The sequence below is a fragment of the Ornithorhynchus anatinus genome, chromosome 2 (genome assembly GCF_004115215.2).
Source record: "Ornithorhynchus anatinus isolate Pmale09 chromosome 2, mOrnAna1.pri.v4, whole genome shotgun sequence".
NCBI lineage: Eukaryota > Metazoa > Chordata > Mammalia > Monotremata > Ornithorhynchidae > Ornithorhynchus > Ornithorhynchus anatinus.
The window spans coordinates 50,626,156-50,640,856 of record NC_041729.1 but is presented as its reverse complement, the minus strand read 5'-3'; the positions used below and the strand labels follow the sequence as shown (position 1 = coordinate 50,640,856).

The following is a 14,701-nucleotide window of genomic DNA, read 5'->3' as shown; positions in this document are numbered from 1 at the left end:
AGCACTTTCAGGAAGTGACCCTCAGAGAGTGAGAGTGCGAGAAAGAGAGACACAGAGAGTCCAAGAACCTTTCAGAAATGTTCAGGGGGAAGAATGAAAGTCTTTACCCTTCAGAGAAGGAAAGAAAAATTGAAACATCTTCCTTAAGGGCAGAAAACAAACTCAGTATTTTCGACGGCATGATTTCTTTCCTTGTGTTGTTGAAACATTTCTCCAAACTCTTATGCACTTTGTTTTGGTCAATAAGCAAAACTCTAAATGAGCAGATGCAAAGCAAGATCTGCTGCGGTAGAATTGCCTGGAGAAAACATAGAACGCAAACGTGAGAAGCAAATTTATTGTCCGTCTGCCAAACCTGAATGCTACAGTGGAGACTGCAGTTTCGAACAGTACTAGTTCTAAGAGTCATGGCCCTTAATATCTGAGGAGCACTTGATCCCCCTCTGGACTAAAAGCTCACTGTGGGTAAGGAACTTGTCTACCAACTCTGCTCCATTGTACTCTCCCAAGCGCTTAGTACAGTGCTCTGCACACGGTTAGCGTTAGTGAACACCACTGACGATGCTCTCAGGACAACATTATGTTCAGGAAGGTAGTAAGGGAGGGGAAGGGTTAGGTTTGTGGAATAAAGAAGTAAAGAAAGCCTGAATGAGTTCTTTAAGTGAATGAAGATTTTCAGTGAGTTCTCAAATCATGGATTCCAGAAATTTGGTAGGACGCTGATTTCATTAATGTATGTTTTGAGTGCTTAAGATGGGCCAAAGTACTGTGGTAGATTCAAGATCATTCGATAATCAATTATATTTATTGAGGGCTACTGTATGCAGAGTACTGGATTAAGCACTTGGGAGGGTACAACGTACCAGAGTAGGTAGACACATTCCCTGCCAACAAGGTTTAGAGGGGAAGACAGACATTAAAATAAATTATGGAAATTTATAAAAGTGGGGTGGAGCTGAGGGTCAGGTGAATAAAGGGTATAAATTCAAGTGCAAGGGTGACCCAAAAGGGAGAGGAAGTAGGAGAAATGAGGGCTTAGGTAGGGGAAAGCCTCTTGGAGGAGATGTGACTTTAATAAGGCTTTGAAGGTGGGAAGAACGGTGGTCTGTCGGATATGAAGCGGGAGGGAGTTCCAGGCCAGAGGTGGGACGTGACAAGGGGTCGGTGGCGAGACAGATGAGATGGAGGTACAAGTGAAGAGGCTGACTTTAGAGGAGTGAAGTCAGTGTGCTGGGTTATGTTAGAAAATCAGTGAGGTAAGTTAGGAGGGGCAAGGTGATTGAGTGCTTTAAAGCCAAAGGTAAGGACATTCTGTTTGATGTGGAGGTGGACGGGTAACCACTGGAGGTGCTTGGGGAGTGGGGAAACAGACTAAACATTTTTTTAGAAAAATGATCCGGGCAGCAGAGTGAAGTATGGACTGGAGTGGGGAGAGACAGAAAGAAGGGAGGTCAGCAAGGAGGCTGATGCAGTAATCAAGGAGAGATAAGATAAGTGTTTGGCTCAGCATAGTAGCAGTCTGGATGGAGAGGAAAGGGCAGACCGTAGCGATGTTGTGGAGGCAGGGCCGACAGGATTTGGTAACAGTCTGAATATGTGGGTGGAATGAGAGATGAGATGAAGATAATGCCAAGGTTCCGGGCCTGTGAGCCAGGGTGGATGGTGGTGCTGCCTACAGGGAGGTTTGGGCGGGAAGATGAGAATCGGGTTTGATACAGTCCTTGTCCCACACAACCCGACAATCTAAGTGGTAGAGAAGGAGCTGGTATTCTGACCCTAACCCAGTCAGGTTAACTGATTTGCCCCAGGTCACACAGCACATCGGGGCAGATTCCCATCTCCTGACTCCCAGACCGATGCTCTTCATACTATGTCATGCTTATTTGATCCGTTTTGATGACCTAGCGGCCTTAATCTGGAATATGTACCTCAGTGACATGATCACCTCATTAAAAGAAATGAAATTTCATCCAGCCAATTGCCCTATTCAGTAAGAATGTGTGCCCACCTCCCCAAACTCATATGCTGTTGAAATTATGATGTATGTGATATTTCAATTTAATCAGGTTCTATTAACCAAAATCACTTATTAAGTGCTTACTGTGTGCAGAGCAGTGTACTAAGCACTTGGGAGAGTACAATATAACAAAGTTGGTAGACACGTCCCCTACCCATGATGAGCTTACATTTTAGAGGGGAAGACAGACATGAATATAAATGAATAAACCACTTCATTTTAATATCATAAAAGCAGCAGCATGGTCTAGTGGATAGAGCATGCCTGGAAGTCAGAAGGACCTGGGTTCTAATCCTGGATGTGCCAATTGTCTGCTGTGTGACCCTGGACAAGGAATTAACTTCTGGGTGCTTCAGGTACCTCATGTGAAAAATGGAGATTAAGACTGTGAGCCCAATGTGGGACAGCGATTGTGTCCAATCTGATTACTCTGTATCTATCCCAGTGCTTAGAACAGTACTTGGTACAAAGTCGGCATTCATTCATTCATTCATTCAATAGTATTTATTGAGCGCTTACTATGTGCAGAGCACTGTACTAAGCGCTTGGGATGAACAAGTCATCACTGAACAGCACTGAACAGATACCATCATTATTATTATTATTGTCTACTCATGCCAAAACACATGTAAAAATGGCAGTGGCATATATTTTTTATTGTAATTTTACATGTGAGGAAAACTGGCTCAGAGACTTTAAGTGACTTGCCAAAGGTCACACAGCAAGGCAATGGCAGAGTCTCCTATCCCCCAGTCCAGGTCATTACTACTTCCCCCAGAACTCGGACTTGGGAGTCAAAAGGACCTGGGTTCTAATCATAGTTCTGCCTCTTGTCTGCTGTGTGACCTTGGGCAAGTCGCTTCACTTCTCTGGGCCTCAGTTCCTTCCTCTATAAAATAGGGATTAAGACTGTAAGTCCCATGTGGGGCATGGACTATGTCCAACATGATTAACTCGTCTCTGCCCCGGTCTGTAGTATAATGCCTGGCACACAGTAAGTGCTTAACAAACACTACTTAAAAAAAGTCACTTCAAAATCATGACATGAATTCATTACCTTAACAGTAAAGGGAGAATAATATGTTCCAGCTTAAGAGCACGTAACGTGACCTTTAAATTGCAAATTCAAGCAACATGTGGTAATGAAAACAGACAGACAAGCACATAGTCACAGGATGAGCTTAATTAATTGGCACAAATGATTTTGTAACTGAAACTTGGTTTAACTGCCCAACCCCAAATCGTCGGTGGAAAAAGAATGAGGAAATATTAAGAGCAATAGCAACAGAGAGGCAGGGAGACCGAAAGTCAGACAGAACCACAGGAAGAAAAGGGTCGATGAGACTAAAAAGACAAACAAAAGAGACAGACGGGCTGCCAGAAAGGGACAGATGGTTATTTATGCTCCAAAGTTAATTCAAGCAAAGAAAATGTCCTTTTTTTCTGCCTATTCATTTGCATGATGCTTTCCCCTAAGTGTAGCTCACGCCAAGTATGAGCTGAAGGCTTACTGACCATAATCCTGTGCATAGGTCAGGGTTTACAAATGCTCAGCTTCAGCAGCTATAGAGTTCTTGAAGAGGGTGATAACAAGAACAAAGACACATTTTATTCTCATGCATTTTATCGGAGTAGTTCACGAACCATTACTGGCTGAAACTCTGGCTGAAAATTCAGAGAACAAAATGGCGAACTAAATCCAGAGCTGGCTTCTCCCCAGTTGCTGTGGGGACTCCGAAGAGCCAGAAGAGATCTGAAAAGAATTAGGGCAGGAGTCACCAAGCTCAACGGAGCTGTGAGAATGACAGCAGCTTGAAAGAAAGGCCCCCGACAAATCATTTCTGGATGTGCTTCGTTATGGGTCCAGAACTCAGCAGCGAAGCTCAAATGGATCCATATTGTTTGGCTGCTTGTATTCATTTATTCAATTGTATTTATTATGCGCTTACTGTGTGCACAGCACTGAACTAAGCGCTTGGGAAAGTACAATACGACAATACACAGTGATGATCCCTGATCACACTTCATCCTCCACACAAACAGGGTAGAAAAAGCCAGCTTCCCGGGTAAAGTGAAGCAGCTGAAGGGGTGAGAGAACATGGCCGTGGAGTCAGAGGACCTGAGTCTAATCCCGGCTTTGTGCCTTGGGAAAGTCATGCCACTTCTCTGGGCCTCAGTTTCCTCATCTGAAAGATGGGGTTGAATACTTGTTCTTCCTCTCCCCAAGACTGTGAGTCTTGTGTGGGACAGGGACTTAGAACCGTGCTTGACACACAGTGAGCGCTTTACTACTATTACTTATGCTACCTAGCCACGGCTTGACTCATCAAGAAGCAGCATGGCGGAGTGGAAAGAACATGGGCCTGGGAGTCAGAGGACCGGAGTTCTAATCCCGGCTCCACCACCCATCTGCTGTGTGACCTTGGAGAAGTCACTTCACTTCCCTATGCCTCAGTTTCATCATCTGTAAAATGGAGATTAGACTGGTGAGTCCCATGTGGGACAGGAACTGGGTCCATCCCGATTATGTCGTGCCTACCCCAGTGCTGAGTACAGTGTCTGGCACAAAGTAAGCACTTAACAAATACAATTATTAACTGAGGAGAATGGATTTTCCCTGAATTTGATGTAAACCCATGGATGCACTAGGGTATACTTTTTAAAAAGTACTGCTAGCTTGCACTGTCTTCTTTACTGCAGGCCTTAAATGTTGAGTGATATATTTTCTCTGGGTGACAATGGAGCCACACTTGCCTACCCTATTTATGTTTCCTGAGAAAGAGCCAAATGCTTATAGAGAAGTTTCTCAGATACAACTAAACATGTAAGGCGCCAGCCTTAAACTGCAATCCGGAGCAGCACTGTGGCCCTCAACCACACTTGTGGAGATTCTGTTTTTGGCCAATAAATCCTTGTCACGATCTACATTTTCAAAAGTGGATGGAGCACGGGCCTGGGAGTCCAAAGGACCCGGTTCTAATCCCGGCTCCGCCACTTGTCTGCTTGGTGACCTTGGGCAAGTCACTTCACATCTCTGGGCTTCAGTTCCCTCACCTGTAAAATGGGGATTAAGACTGTGAGCCTCATGTGGGATCTGGACTGTGTCCACCCCGATTAGCTTGTATCTACTCCAGTACTTAGTACAGTGCCTGGAACAGGGTAAGGGCTTAAATACCATAAAAAAAAAGTTCCAGAAAAGTGACACTTTACTTGATACCATTTTGGTAACAGAAGTGTTTGCTTCCTAAATAAAATATTCATGGCAATAGCAAGACTTTTCTACAAATGTTTCACTCATTACAGATTTAACCACCTTAAAATAAGACATCCAAGGGTTTTCCTTTCCCCACCCCCCAAATTGGGTGGGGGGGGGAGTCCTCTTCCGGAAAACATGACACACAGTGTTTAGGAATGCTGGTTTAACTGTTTTGAAAGCATTTTTTTGGTAACCAAAATATTTACTGCAAACAAACATCATACAGCAAGAGGCAGGCTTTCTTGGTGCCCAGTCTGTGGATCCAGCATTGTCCTTTTTAATCTCACACACACACGCATCCCCCCACCAATCAGTCGGTCAACCTATCGTATTTATAGAGCGCTTACTGTGTGCAGAGCACAGTACAAAGCACTTGGGAGAGTGCAATATAATAAAGTCAGTAGACACATTCCTTGCCCACAAGAAGCTTACGGTACAAGAGGGTCGCGACGAGAAGAGAGGGGCAATCCCTCGTTCCAGTCAACAGTGGATGCCCAGGCCAATGGCCATGAGGGCATTGAAGATGCCCTACTGCTTCACCCCTTCATTTAGCAGAAGAGAAACAGCATGGCTCAGTGGAAAGAGCCCGGGCTTGGGAGCCAGAGGTCATGGGTCCGAATCCCTGCTCTGCCACCTGCCAGCTGGGCGACTGTGGGCAAGTCACTTAACTTCTCTGTGCCTCAGTTACCTCATCTGTAAAATGGGGTTTAAGACTGTGACCCTCATGTGGGACAACCTGATTACCCTGTATCTCCTCCAGTGCTTAGAACAGTGCTCTGCACATAGTAAGCGCTTAACAAATACCGACATTATTATTATTTAGACCCAGCCTCTAAAAACCTAGGTACCCACTCCACCCTACCCCACTTATGTCCATATATCCTTAGACTAGGTCGCTTCCCTTGTCTGAAATTTATTTTAATGCCTATCTACCCCAGTTCACTTGAAAGCAGGGATTGGGTCCTCTGCCTCTTACTGAACTCTCCTATAAACTTAGCATTGAGTAAGAGCTCAAATGCCATTAGTTGACCTATTCATTTACTGATATTTATGGCCGGGGCATTTTTTTGAAGAACACAGGACAACTAGCACTCATAAGAATGTGTGTCATTAAGATGCACTCAAAGACAATCCAAAATGCGTTCAGAAGACACTTTGAGAGAGTTATTAGAAATAATGTTAGAGATTGGTCAGAATAATGAACTCAGCTCTTTTCACGCCTCAGATTTCTCCCTAGAAGGTGAGTTGGCACCTTGGGAGGGGCATGAATTCTTTCATATAGGGAACTATTGAAAACACAGCACGTTCCATGACAACCCCACAGAAATTATTTCCTAGCCAGATGGATTCTGCCAAGTTTTCCTCATTAGCAGATTTACCCAGCTGACATACCCATTCTGTCCCACGTCTGCCCTCTTCATCCCATCCTCTCTGATCCCCCAACCAGCCCTCTGCATTCCCCTTCTCTCCCTAGCCCCCATTCTTCTGCACTCCTACCGTGGCTCCTCTAGTATGTAACAGTTGCTGCAGCTAGTGACCCCTTCTCTGCCCTTCTTTGGGCAAGTCACTTACCTTCTCTGTACCTCGTTTCCTCAACTGCAAAATGGGGATTAAATCCTACTCCCCTCTACTTAGACTGTGAGCCCCACTTGGAACAGGAACTGGGTCCAACCTGATTAACTTGTATCTACACCTGTGCTTGACAAATACCATTAAAAAAAGAAAGTAAAGGGGATGTTTTACAATGCAACTCCCCCAATTAAAATCATAACTTAGCTTAAAGGGTTTGGATATTAACTTTTTAATGGTATTTGTCAAGCACTAACTACGTGTCAGGCACTGTACTTAGCGCTGGGGTAGATACAAGCTAATCAGTTTGGACATGGTCCCTGTCCCACATAGGGCTCAGAATCTTTATCCACATTTTACAGCTCAGGTAACTGAGGCCCAGAGACGTGAAGTGACTTGCCCACAGATACATAGGAGACAAGCGGCAGAGCAGGGATTAGAATCCAGGTCTTTTTGACCCCCTGGCCTGTGCTCTATCCACTAAGTCATGCTGCTTCTCTCACAGCCAATCCATTTAGTAGCATTTTATGATCGCCTACTGTGTGTAGAGCATGATACTGGGCACTTGGGAGAAAGGTTGGCTCCAAGTGGTGATCAGTAGAGGCAGCCTGTTTGGGGGCATTCTGCTGGGAGGGTTGGTGGAAGCGTTTAGTACAGTGCTCTGCACACAGTAACTGCTCAATAAATACGACAATGAATGAATGAATGACTTGGCCCACCTTCCGAATGAAGTCATTACATTATGCCTCGTGCCCAGGGCAAGCTGTGTGGCATCAAGGTGTCCGGTAATCACATGCTGGGGGAATGGGCGGCCCCCTAGAGAGGAGCCTCCAATTTTTTTCCTGCCTCAGGATGGAAAAAATGTCTGAAACTGACCCTCACAGGGAACGTAGGACAGTAATAAAAGAAGGTACCCTCTCCCAGAAAACCTGTTGAAAGGTATTGAGTTCTGCCTAGGTAGTTTGGAAAAAAGACCCATTGCTTAATGTGGCCAATGGAAAAGAATTGCTCATTAATAGTCCAAAGAACAGGAATGGAGGTGCTACAGTCTTGAAGGATAGACGGGAACCAAAAGAAGAAATATTTTAGGGCCTCCAGGGTCTTTGAAAAAGGAAGAGAAGACATAAAATGTGAGGAATTCCACTTGGCACTCAATCAGGAGAAGGTGCATTTTGAAGGACCCCACCCTATCTTTATCATCTAGTCATATTATATTCATTAATATAATTTATATTAATGTTGTCTCCCGCTCTCGACAGTAAGCACGTGGGCAGGGAATATGCCTACCAATTCTACTGCATTGTATCTCTTAGTGCTCTGCACACAGTAAGCACTCAATAAATACCACTGATAGATTGTCTCTCTCTAAGCCCACAGTTCACAGGGCAGTATCTGACAGTCTCAGTCACCTACTGAATATTCAATACTCAGCAAGCCACGGCAACCTCATTTGGAGGTTTTATCCTGTTGTCCCTGGCCAAAAGATCAGCAGATAGCATAGAATTCCTTTCAGGAGGTAGAAATTCAATACACCGCCTATGTTAAAAGGAACGATTATCAGTGGTCCAATGGACACGTATGAAGCTAATGTTCTATTACTCTGAAAGCTGGAATAACAGATTATGGTAACCTGCTCCAACCGAATCTGATAGTTAAACCAATTTATGACGTGTTTGAAAAGGATGGTACTCAATGTGTACATATGAAATGGCAGCCATTCCTTCATAGAGAAACATGTAGGAACTCCAGACACTTCTCGATCTCAGTCTGACCTGTCCCAGATCCAAGCAGAGAGGAAAATAAAAAAATATTGATGATTCTTACCTGGTATACATGGAATGCATTAGCAGCTTTTCCACGAAGAAAAACGGAAGGAATCCAGACATTTATGAGGGCTCGATTTGATCTGGCCAAAATGGAGAGAGAGGGAAATGAGAGAGATTAAAATGGATTAATTCGCCAGGATTGTGAAAAATTACAAAACTGGTTTGCACTAGCGTTTTGATGGAAATGCTAAGCAAAAACAAGCTCTCATAAGATATTTTAGTCACAGCTGAAGATATTTGAAATAAAACTGATTTTTAAGCTTTTGATCTAGTGCTTAGTCTGCGCAGAGCATTGCCCAACTATTATGCTTTTTAATTCTGCTGTTCCATACGATTCACTATCTTCACAAAAATCCTCACGAATGACTGGAACTCACAATGAGAACAGGAATGTCAGTTGGAAAAACTGAAGATCAACCGTGGCCTAACTGTAAAAGCTGAAGCGTATGATTCTGGAAGCACCAAGCCCTTCCCTCACTCAAAATGTTCCAAGATGACCGTGTTTAACATCTCCAGGAAGGCACCCGATCTAATATCCAGCCCATAAAAATTATCCTGGTGCTTTTAGAACCCAACTGGAGACGTTTACTTATGGAATTATTTGTGATTGCAACCTCCAGGGGACAAGACATTTTCTTTTAACTCAGAAAACAGTGGGCTGGAGATGCTCTTGAGAGGCTGCATTTCACCTCACCCTAGCTTTGAAACTTTTTAGAGGAAGATGGGATGTAACGATCCAATTCCAACATGTGAAGCCCAGGCTAAATTTTTTGCCCGCGAACTGGTTGCCTGTGTTATGAAATTTCTTCTCAGAATAATTTTACAAGTACCCAGAGGCTGCTCTTTTCATTTTCCTAGCAGTGGGGATTTTGGACCATCACTAATGAACTGTTTTATGAACCGTAATGGATAGCTCTAGTTAGTACAACCTAACAGGAACCTGCTTAAGGAGCCACTCTGAGCTTTCACATAGCTGCAAATGCTATAAATTTGACATACCCTCACCTTGACATGTTTTACGATATCTAAGTGTGGGCAATAAAAGGAGTCTTTTTTCATGCCAATCTACATAGTTGCTTTGATAACAGAAAAATAAAAGGTACAGTAATGAAAAAGTTTAAGCTTATATTAATTTCTGTCTCCCCGACCCCAAGACTGTAAGCTCATTGTGTGAGGGGAATGTGCCCGTTTATTGTTATATTATACTCCCCCAAGCACTTAGTACAGTGCTCTGCATGCAGTAAGAGCTCAATAAGCACAACTGACTGATTCATCACCATATCAGTTCCCAGATGAAAACCTAAAACCTACCACCTAGTGCTATTTTATCATATAGTTCCGAAACTACCGAGCTGCTAATTAATATAAACTCGTTGTGGGCAAGGAACGTTTCTACCAACTTAGATTGTACTCTCCCAAGCACTTAGTACAGTGCTCTGCAAACAGTAAGAGCTCAATAAATATGATTGATTGGTGATTTGTAAGCAGCACACACCCTTGAAACCCACTTGATGCAGCAGCAGCAGAAGCGTTTATTAAGTTCCCACTTGATGCCATTCTTAGTACACAGTGCTTGGGAAGTAGAGAACAACAAAGAGACTCACTCCCTTGCCCATATTTAACTGGGGTATTTGTTAAGTTATTATTATTAATCATGGTATTCGTTAAATGCTTAATATATGCCAAGCACTGTTCTAAGCACAGGGGTAGATACAAGGTAATCAGTTTTGCCCCCCGTGGGGCTTACTGTCTTAATCCCCATTTTACAGATGAGGTAAATGAGGCACAGAGAAGCTAAGTGGCTTGCCCAAGGTCATACAGCAGACAAGTGGCAGAGGCGGGATTAGAACTCATGTCCTTTGACTCCCAAGCCTGAGCTCTTTCCACTAAGCCACGCTGCTTCCCTAAGTGCTTACCAACTGCCAGGTACTGAACTAAGGGCTGGGGTAGATACAAGATAATCAGATAAGACACGTTCCAGTCCCACAAAGGACTCGCAGTTTAAAAAGGGGGTAGAACTGTTTTTTTAATCCCCTTTTCACAAATGAGGAAACTGAGGCCCAGAGAAGGCAAGTGATTTCTTCAAGGTCACACAACAGGCAGGCAGAGGATCCAGGATTGGAACCCAGGTCTTCAGGTTCCCTGTCCCATGCTTTTTCCACTAGGTCAGGTTGTTTCTACAAGCCCAAAAAAGTTTTCATTCTAACGTGGGAGACAAGCATAAAAAATCACATTCAATCTACAAATTCTCAGTTCAAAACTTATCCCATAGTTTTGATGGACCTCAAATCTAGGGAATGAAAGGTAAAAATGAAACTGATGTTAATATTGAATCGCTTGTTATTGAACAACCTTCCTAGAACAGCCTGCCACTAGCCTGCTGTGTAACCTTGGGCAAATCACTTCACTTCAAGCCTCAGTTCCCTCATCTGCAAAAGGTGGATTCAATAACTGTTCTCCCTCCTACTTAGACTGGGAGCCCCAGGTGGGACTTGATTTTCTTGTATCTATTCCAGAACTTAGTACAGTGCTTGGCCTATAGTAAGTGCTTAACAAATACTACTACTACTATTATTATAAAACATATACAACTAGAGAAATAAAATACATATATATGTGTGTATATATTTATATGTGCTAAGGAGGGTGTAAATAAGTTCTTAAGTGATAGGAAGGGCTCCATATGCTGCCAAGCTTAAAGTCATAAACACCAATCTACCAAGAACTAACGATGATGAAAACATGTCACTTAATGGAAGCTGGACATTGATGTAGTTAAAGGAACTCAGGCCTTTGGATTTAGCCTCTCTGGTTACCTTATTAATGGTGGGGGTTTTTTTGAGAGACGCATCATGGATGAAGATCACGATTAAATACGTTCCTCAGACCTAACAATGTCTCCAGCTGTTATCCAAACCCAGGGTTCAACAGAAGAACTGCCTGCTTACAGCCAAATAAAGCTATCTTTTTCATCCCAGTAAAGCTAGGAAAGAGGAAAAGGAGAAAGGGACATTATGGATCCAAGCCCAACAGGGGTAGCAGTTTAGAAAGAGTTCTTTCGTTGAGTGTGTGGGGCAGAGGATTTAGTAACGAGCTGATGTTTAAGCATCCCCTATGTCTCCCACTCTACACTGTAAGCTCGTTATGGGCAGGGAATGCAGCACGGCCTAGAGGATACAGCACGGTCATGGGAGTCAGAAGGACCTGCGTTCTAATCCCGGCTCCACCACCTGCCTGCTGTGAGACTCTGGGCGAGTCGCTTGGCTTCCCTGTGCTTCCGTTACCTCAGCTGTAAAATGGGCATTATGACTGCGAGCCCCCATGACGGTCAGGGACTGTGTCCAACCTGATTTGCTTGTAACCGCCCCAGTGCTTAATACAATACTTGGCACATGGTGAGCACTTAAGAAATACTACAATTATTATAATTATTACTATTATTAATAGGACGACCAACTCTGTTGTACTGTACTCTCCCAAGCGCATAGTACAGTGCTGTGCATCCAGAAAGCCCTCAATGAATACCATTAACTGACTGACAGAATTCCAAAACACTCCCAGATGAGAGATCCCTCTAAAATGCAGGAACATGAAAAATGTCCAGACTAGCCAAGGCCATCCATCATTCATTTAACAAATAAATCCTTCACCCGTAAAGGATGGGACTGCTTAAATTGTGCTGTACTTCTCCATAGATCAAACCACTGGGAGCATAACTAAAACAGAGCCAATTGCTTTGGGGGAGGGGCCCCGCCTGCCACAGATATGTCCGTCTTCTCAGAATGCAGGCAAGGGCAATTGCAAAGAAATATTCTGCAAAACCAAACCCAGGGCTTCAACCTTTCACCCAAACACCCTGCCATTCCACAGTTCAAAACCAGCTGCCGCAGCCACGCAAAAAAAACCTCTTTTCAAAATTGTTAAGGTTCTTAGTGATACGATTCAGGGACCGGACAATCTTCCCAAGGTTCTTCAGCTGAAGCATATAATGAAATTCCTCCTCACCTCCATCCCCAGTGGCCCCCAAATGAATGGGACCCAAATGCTAAGACTGGACACATCCTCTCCGGGGTGGGAATACCGCCATCTTTTACAGGGACTGCTGTAACAACTCTCAAATGGCGGACTGTTCTGTCCCCAGAAATGTCCATCTAGACCCATTTCCATATTTCGACGCATCCTTACCAGCCGACACTGCAGACTTACATTTCAAAATCTGATAAACTCTGGTCTTCAGATGTTTGGCTCAAATCTCCAGGGACCTGCCATCAGAAGAGAGGGTAGGGGGAAGGAGAGGGGAGGAAAGGCATAATTAGCAGGATGGTTTATATAATGTAGGAAGAATGCTACGCCCAAGGGATTGCCAAACATTTTGCGGGTAGGATGCCACGAAAACAGCCGTTTCCGCGAAGCAGCGTGAGGCGGAGGAGGATAGAGGAGGGGCCTGCCACAACTGCAACACGGCACCGGTGAGCAACTCATCTATAATCATGATGGAAAAGAGGTTCATCTACCGAGATCATCATAAACATCTAACTCGGGAGCCATGAAGAACTTATTAAAGTGTGAAATGAAAGGTATTAGCTACCTGGATGAAAAAAATACACATTTCATACGTGATGAAACATCAAATACCTATAGAAAGATGATAGACCAACCTCTGTTTCAGGCACAGCCTTTGTGCTTTGCAAAGACAGACTAGCAATGCAATAGAGGGTTGTGATTAGGTGAAACCTTTCAGGGGGGAATGAAAAAAATTGCATGACATCTCAAGGGAGAAAGAGGTGTTGAGCCCACAACTTTATAAGCATACCTTTGTAGTCAGCTATTTCCCCTATCTGTAATTTATTATAATGTGTTTCCCCCTGTAGACTGAAAGCTCCTTGTGGGCTGGAATCATGTCTACCAATTCTACTGCACTGTATTTTCCCAAGCACTGTACACAGTCTTCTGTACACCGTAAGCACTTAATACAACTGACTGATTGTTCGATTAAATACCAAAGCTGCCTGAGTCAAAGGTCGGCTTATGATCCCGAGGGAACTGGGACAGAGGAAGTCATGTGATCCTTTCTACCCAGCACACTTCTAATAAAAATAATAATAATTGAGGCATTTGTCAACTGCTTATTATGTACCAGGCACTCTATGTGCAAAGGTGGATACAAATAAATTAGGTTGTACACAGTCCCTGTCCCACATGGAGCTCACAATCTTAATCCCCATTTTACAGATGAGGTAACTGCGGCACAGAGGAAGTGAAGTCACTTGCACACAGCAGACCAGTGGCAGAGCCGGGATTAGAACCCAGATCCTCTGACTACCGGGCCCTAATCACCAGGCCACGTTGCTTCCCTGCAACCTCTGCCAAGTCATGATTGGTCACCTCCCACCCTCTCTCTGATGGAGGCACTGCAAGACTGGTCCTCCCGTCAGCTGCAGGGCAGGGGTTGGATCAGGGAAAGAAGTTGGAGGTCAGATTCCTCAGCTTCATTACTTCAACCAATCACTTCAATTCCCTAGAGGTCATCCTCTCTCAAACAGCTACTAACCGACTGAATTTCAAATGGTCAAAATACAACTTAATAATAATGGTATTGTCTAGTGCTTTCTATGTGCCAGGTACTGTACGAAGCGCTGGGGTGGATACAAGCAAATCGGGTTGAACATTGTCTCTTGTCCCACGTGGGACTCACAGTCTCAAGCCCCATTTTACAGATGAGGCAACCGAGACACAGAGAAGTTAAGTGACTTGCCCAAGGTCACACAGCAGACAAGTGGCGGAGCCGAGATTAGAACCCAGGACCTTCTGACTCGCAGGCCCATGCTCTATCCACTAAGTCATGCTAGAGGCAGGAGTGTTACTGTACTAACCCAGAAAGGAGGCAATGGGGGAAGAAAACCTCTAGAAGCACTTAAAATGTGTTGGCTTTAAACCACATACCCTGCACTGCTTCCTAATTATAATTAATAAGGAAGAGTACTAATTTACTATTACTACTTTTAGAGTGCTAAAGCATTTTCTCTCCAACGA

The 14,701-nt window shown here is 44.0% G+C and overlaps 1 protein-coding gene across 7 annotated transcripts in view; it reads right to left on the bottom strand.

The window, feature by feature from the left end:
- SNX29 (sorting nexin 29) overlaps positions 1 to 14,701 on the bottom strand; it is a 553,944-nt gene that overhangs the window by 209,262 nt on the left and 329,981 nt on the right. For 6 of the 7 annotated variants that reach the window (XM_039911120.1, XM_029053042.1, XM_039911121.1 and 3 more), the window contains exons 17-18: positions 12,875 to 12,930; positions 8,667 to 8,748 (exon numbers count right to left, since the gene is read on the bottom strand). In XM_039911120.1, the coding sequence (XP_039767054.1) occupies positions 8,667 to 8,748; positions 12,875 to 12,930 (138 nt within the window). Of the gene's footprint in view, positions 1 to 3,469; positions 3,771 to 8,666; positions 8,749 to 12,874; positions 12,931 to 14,701 lie in introns of those variants that run through there. The other variant, XM_029053068.2, reaches the window with a different exon arrangement.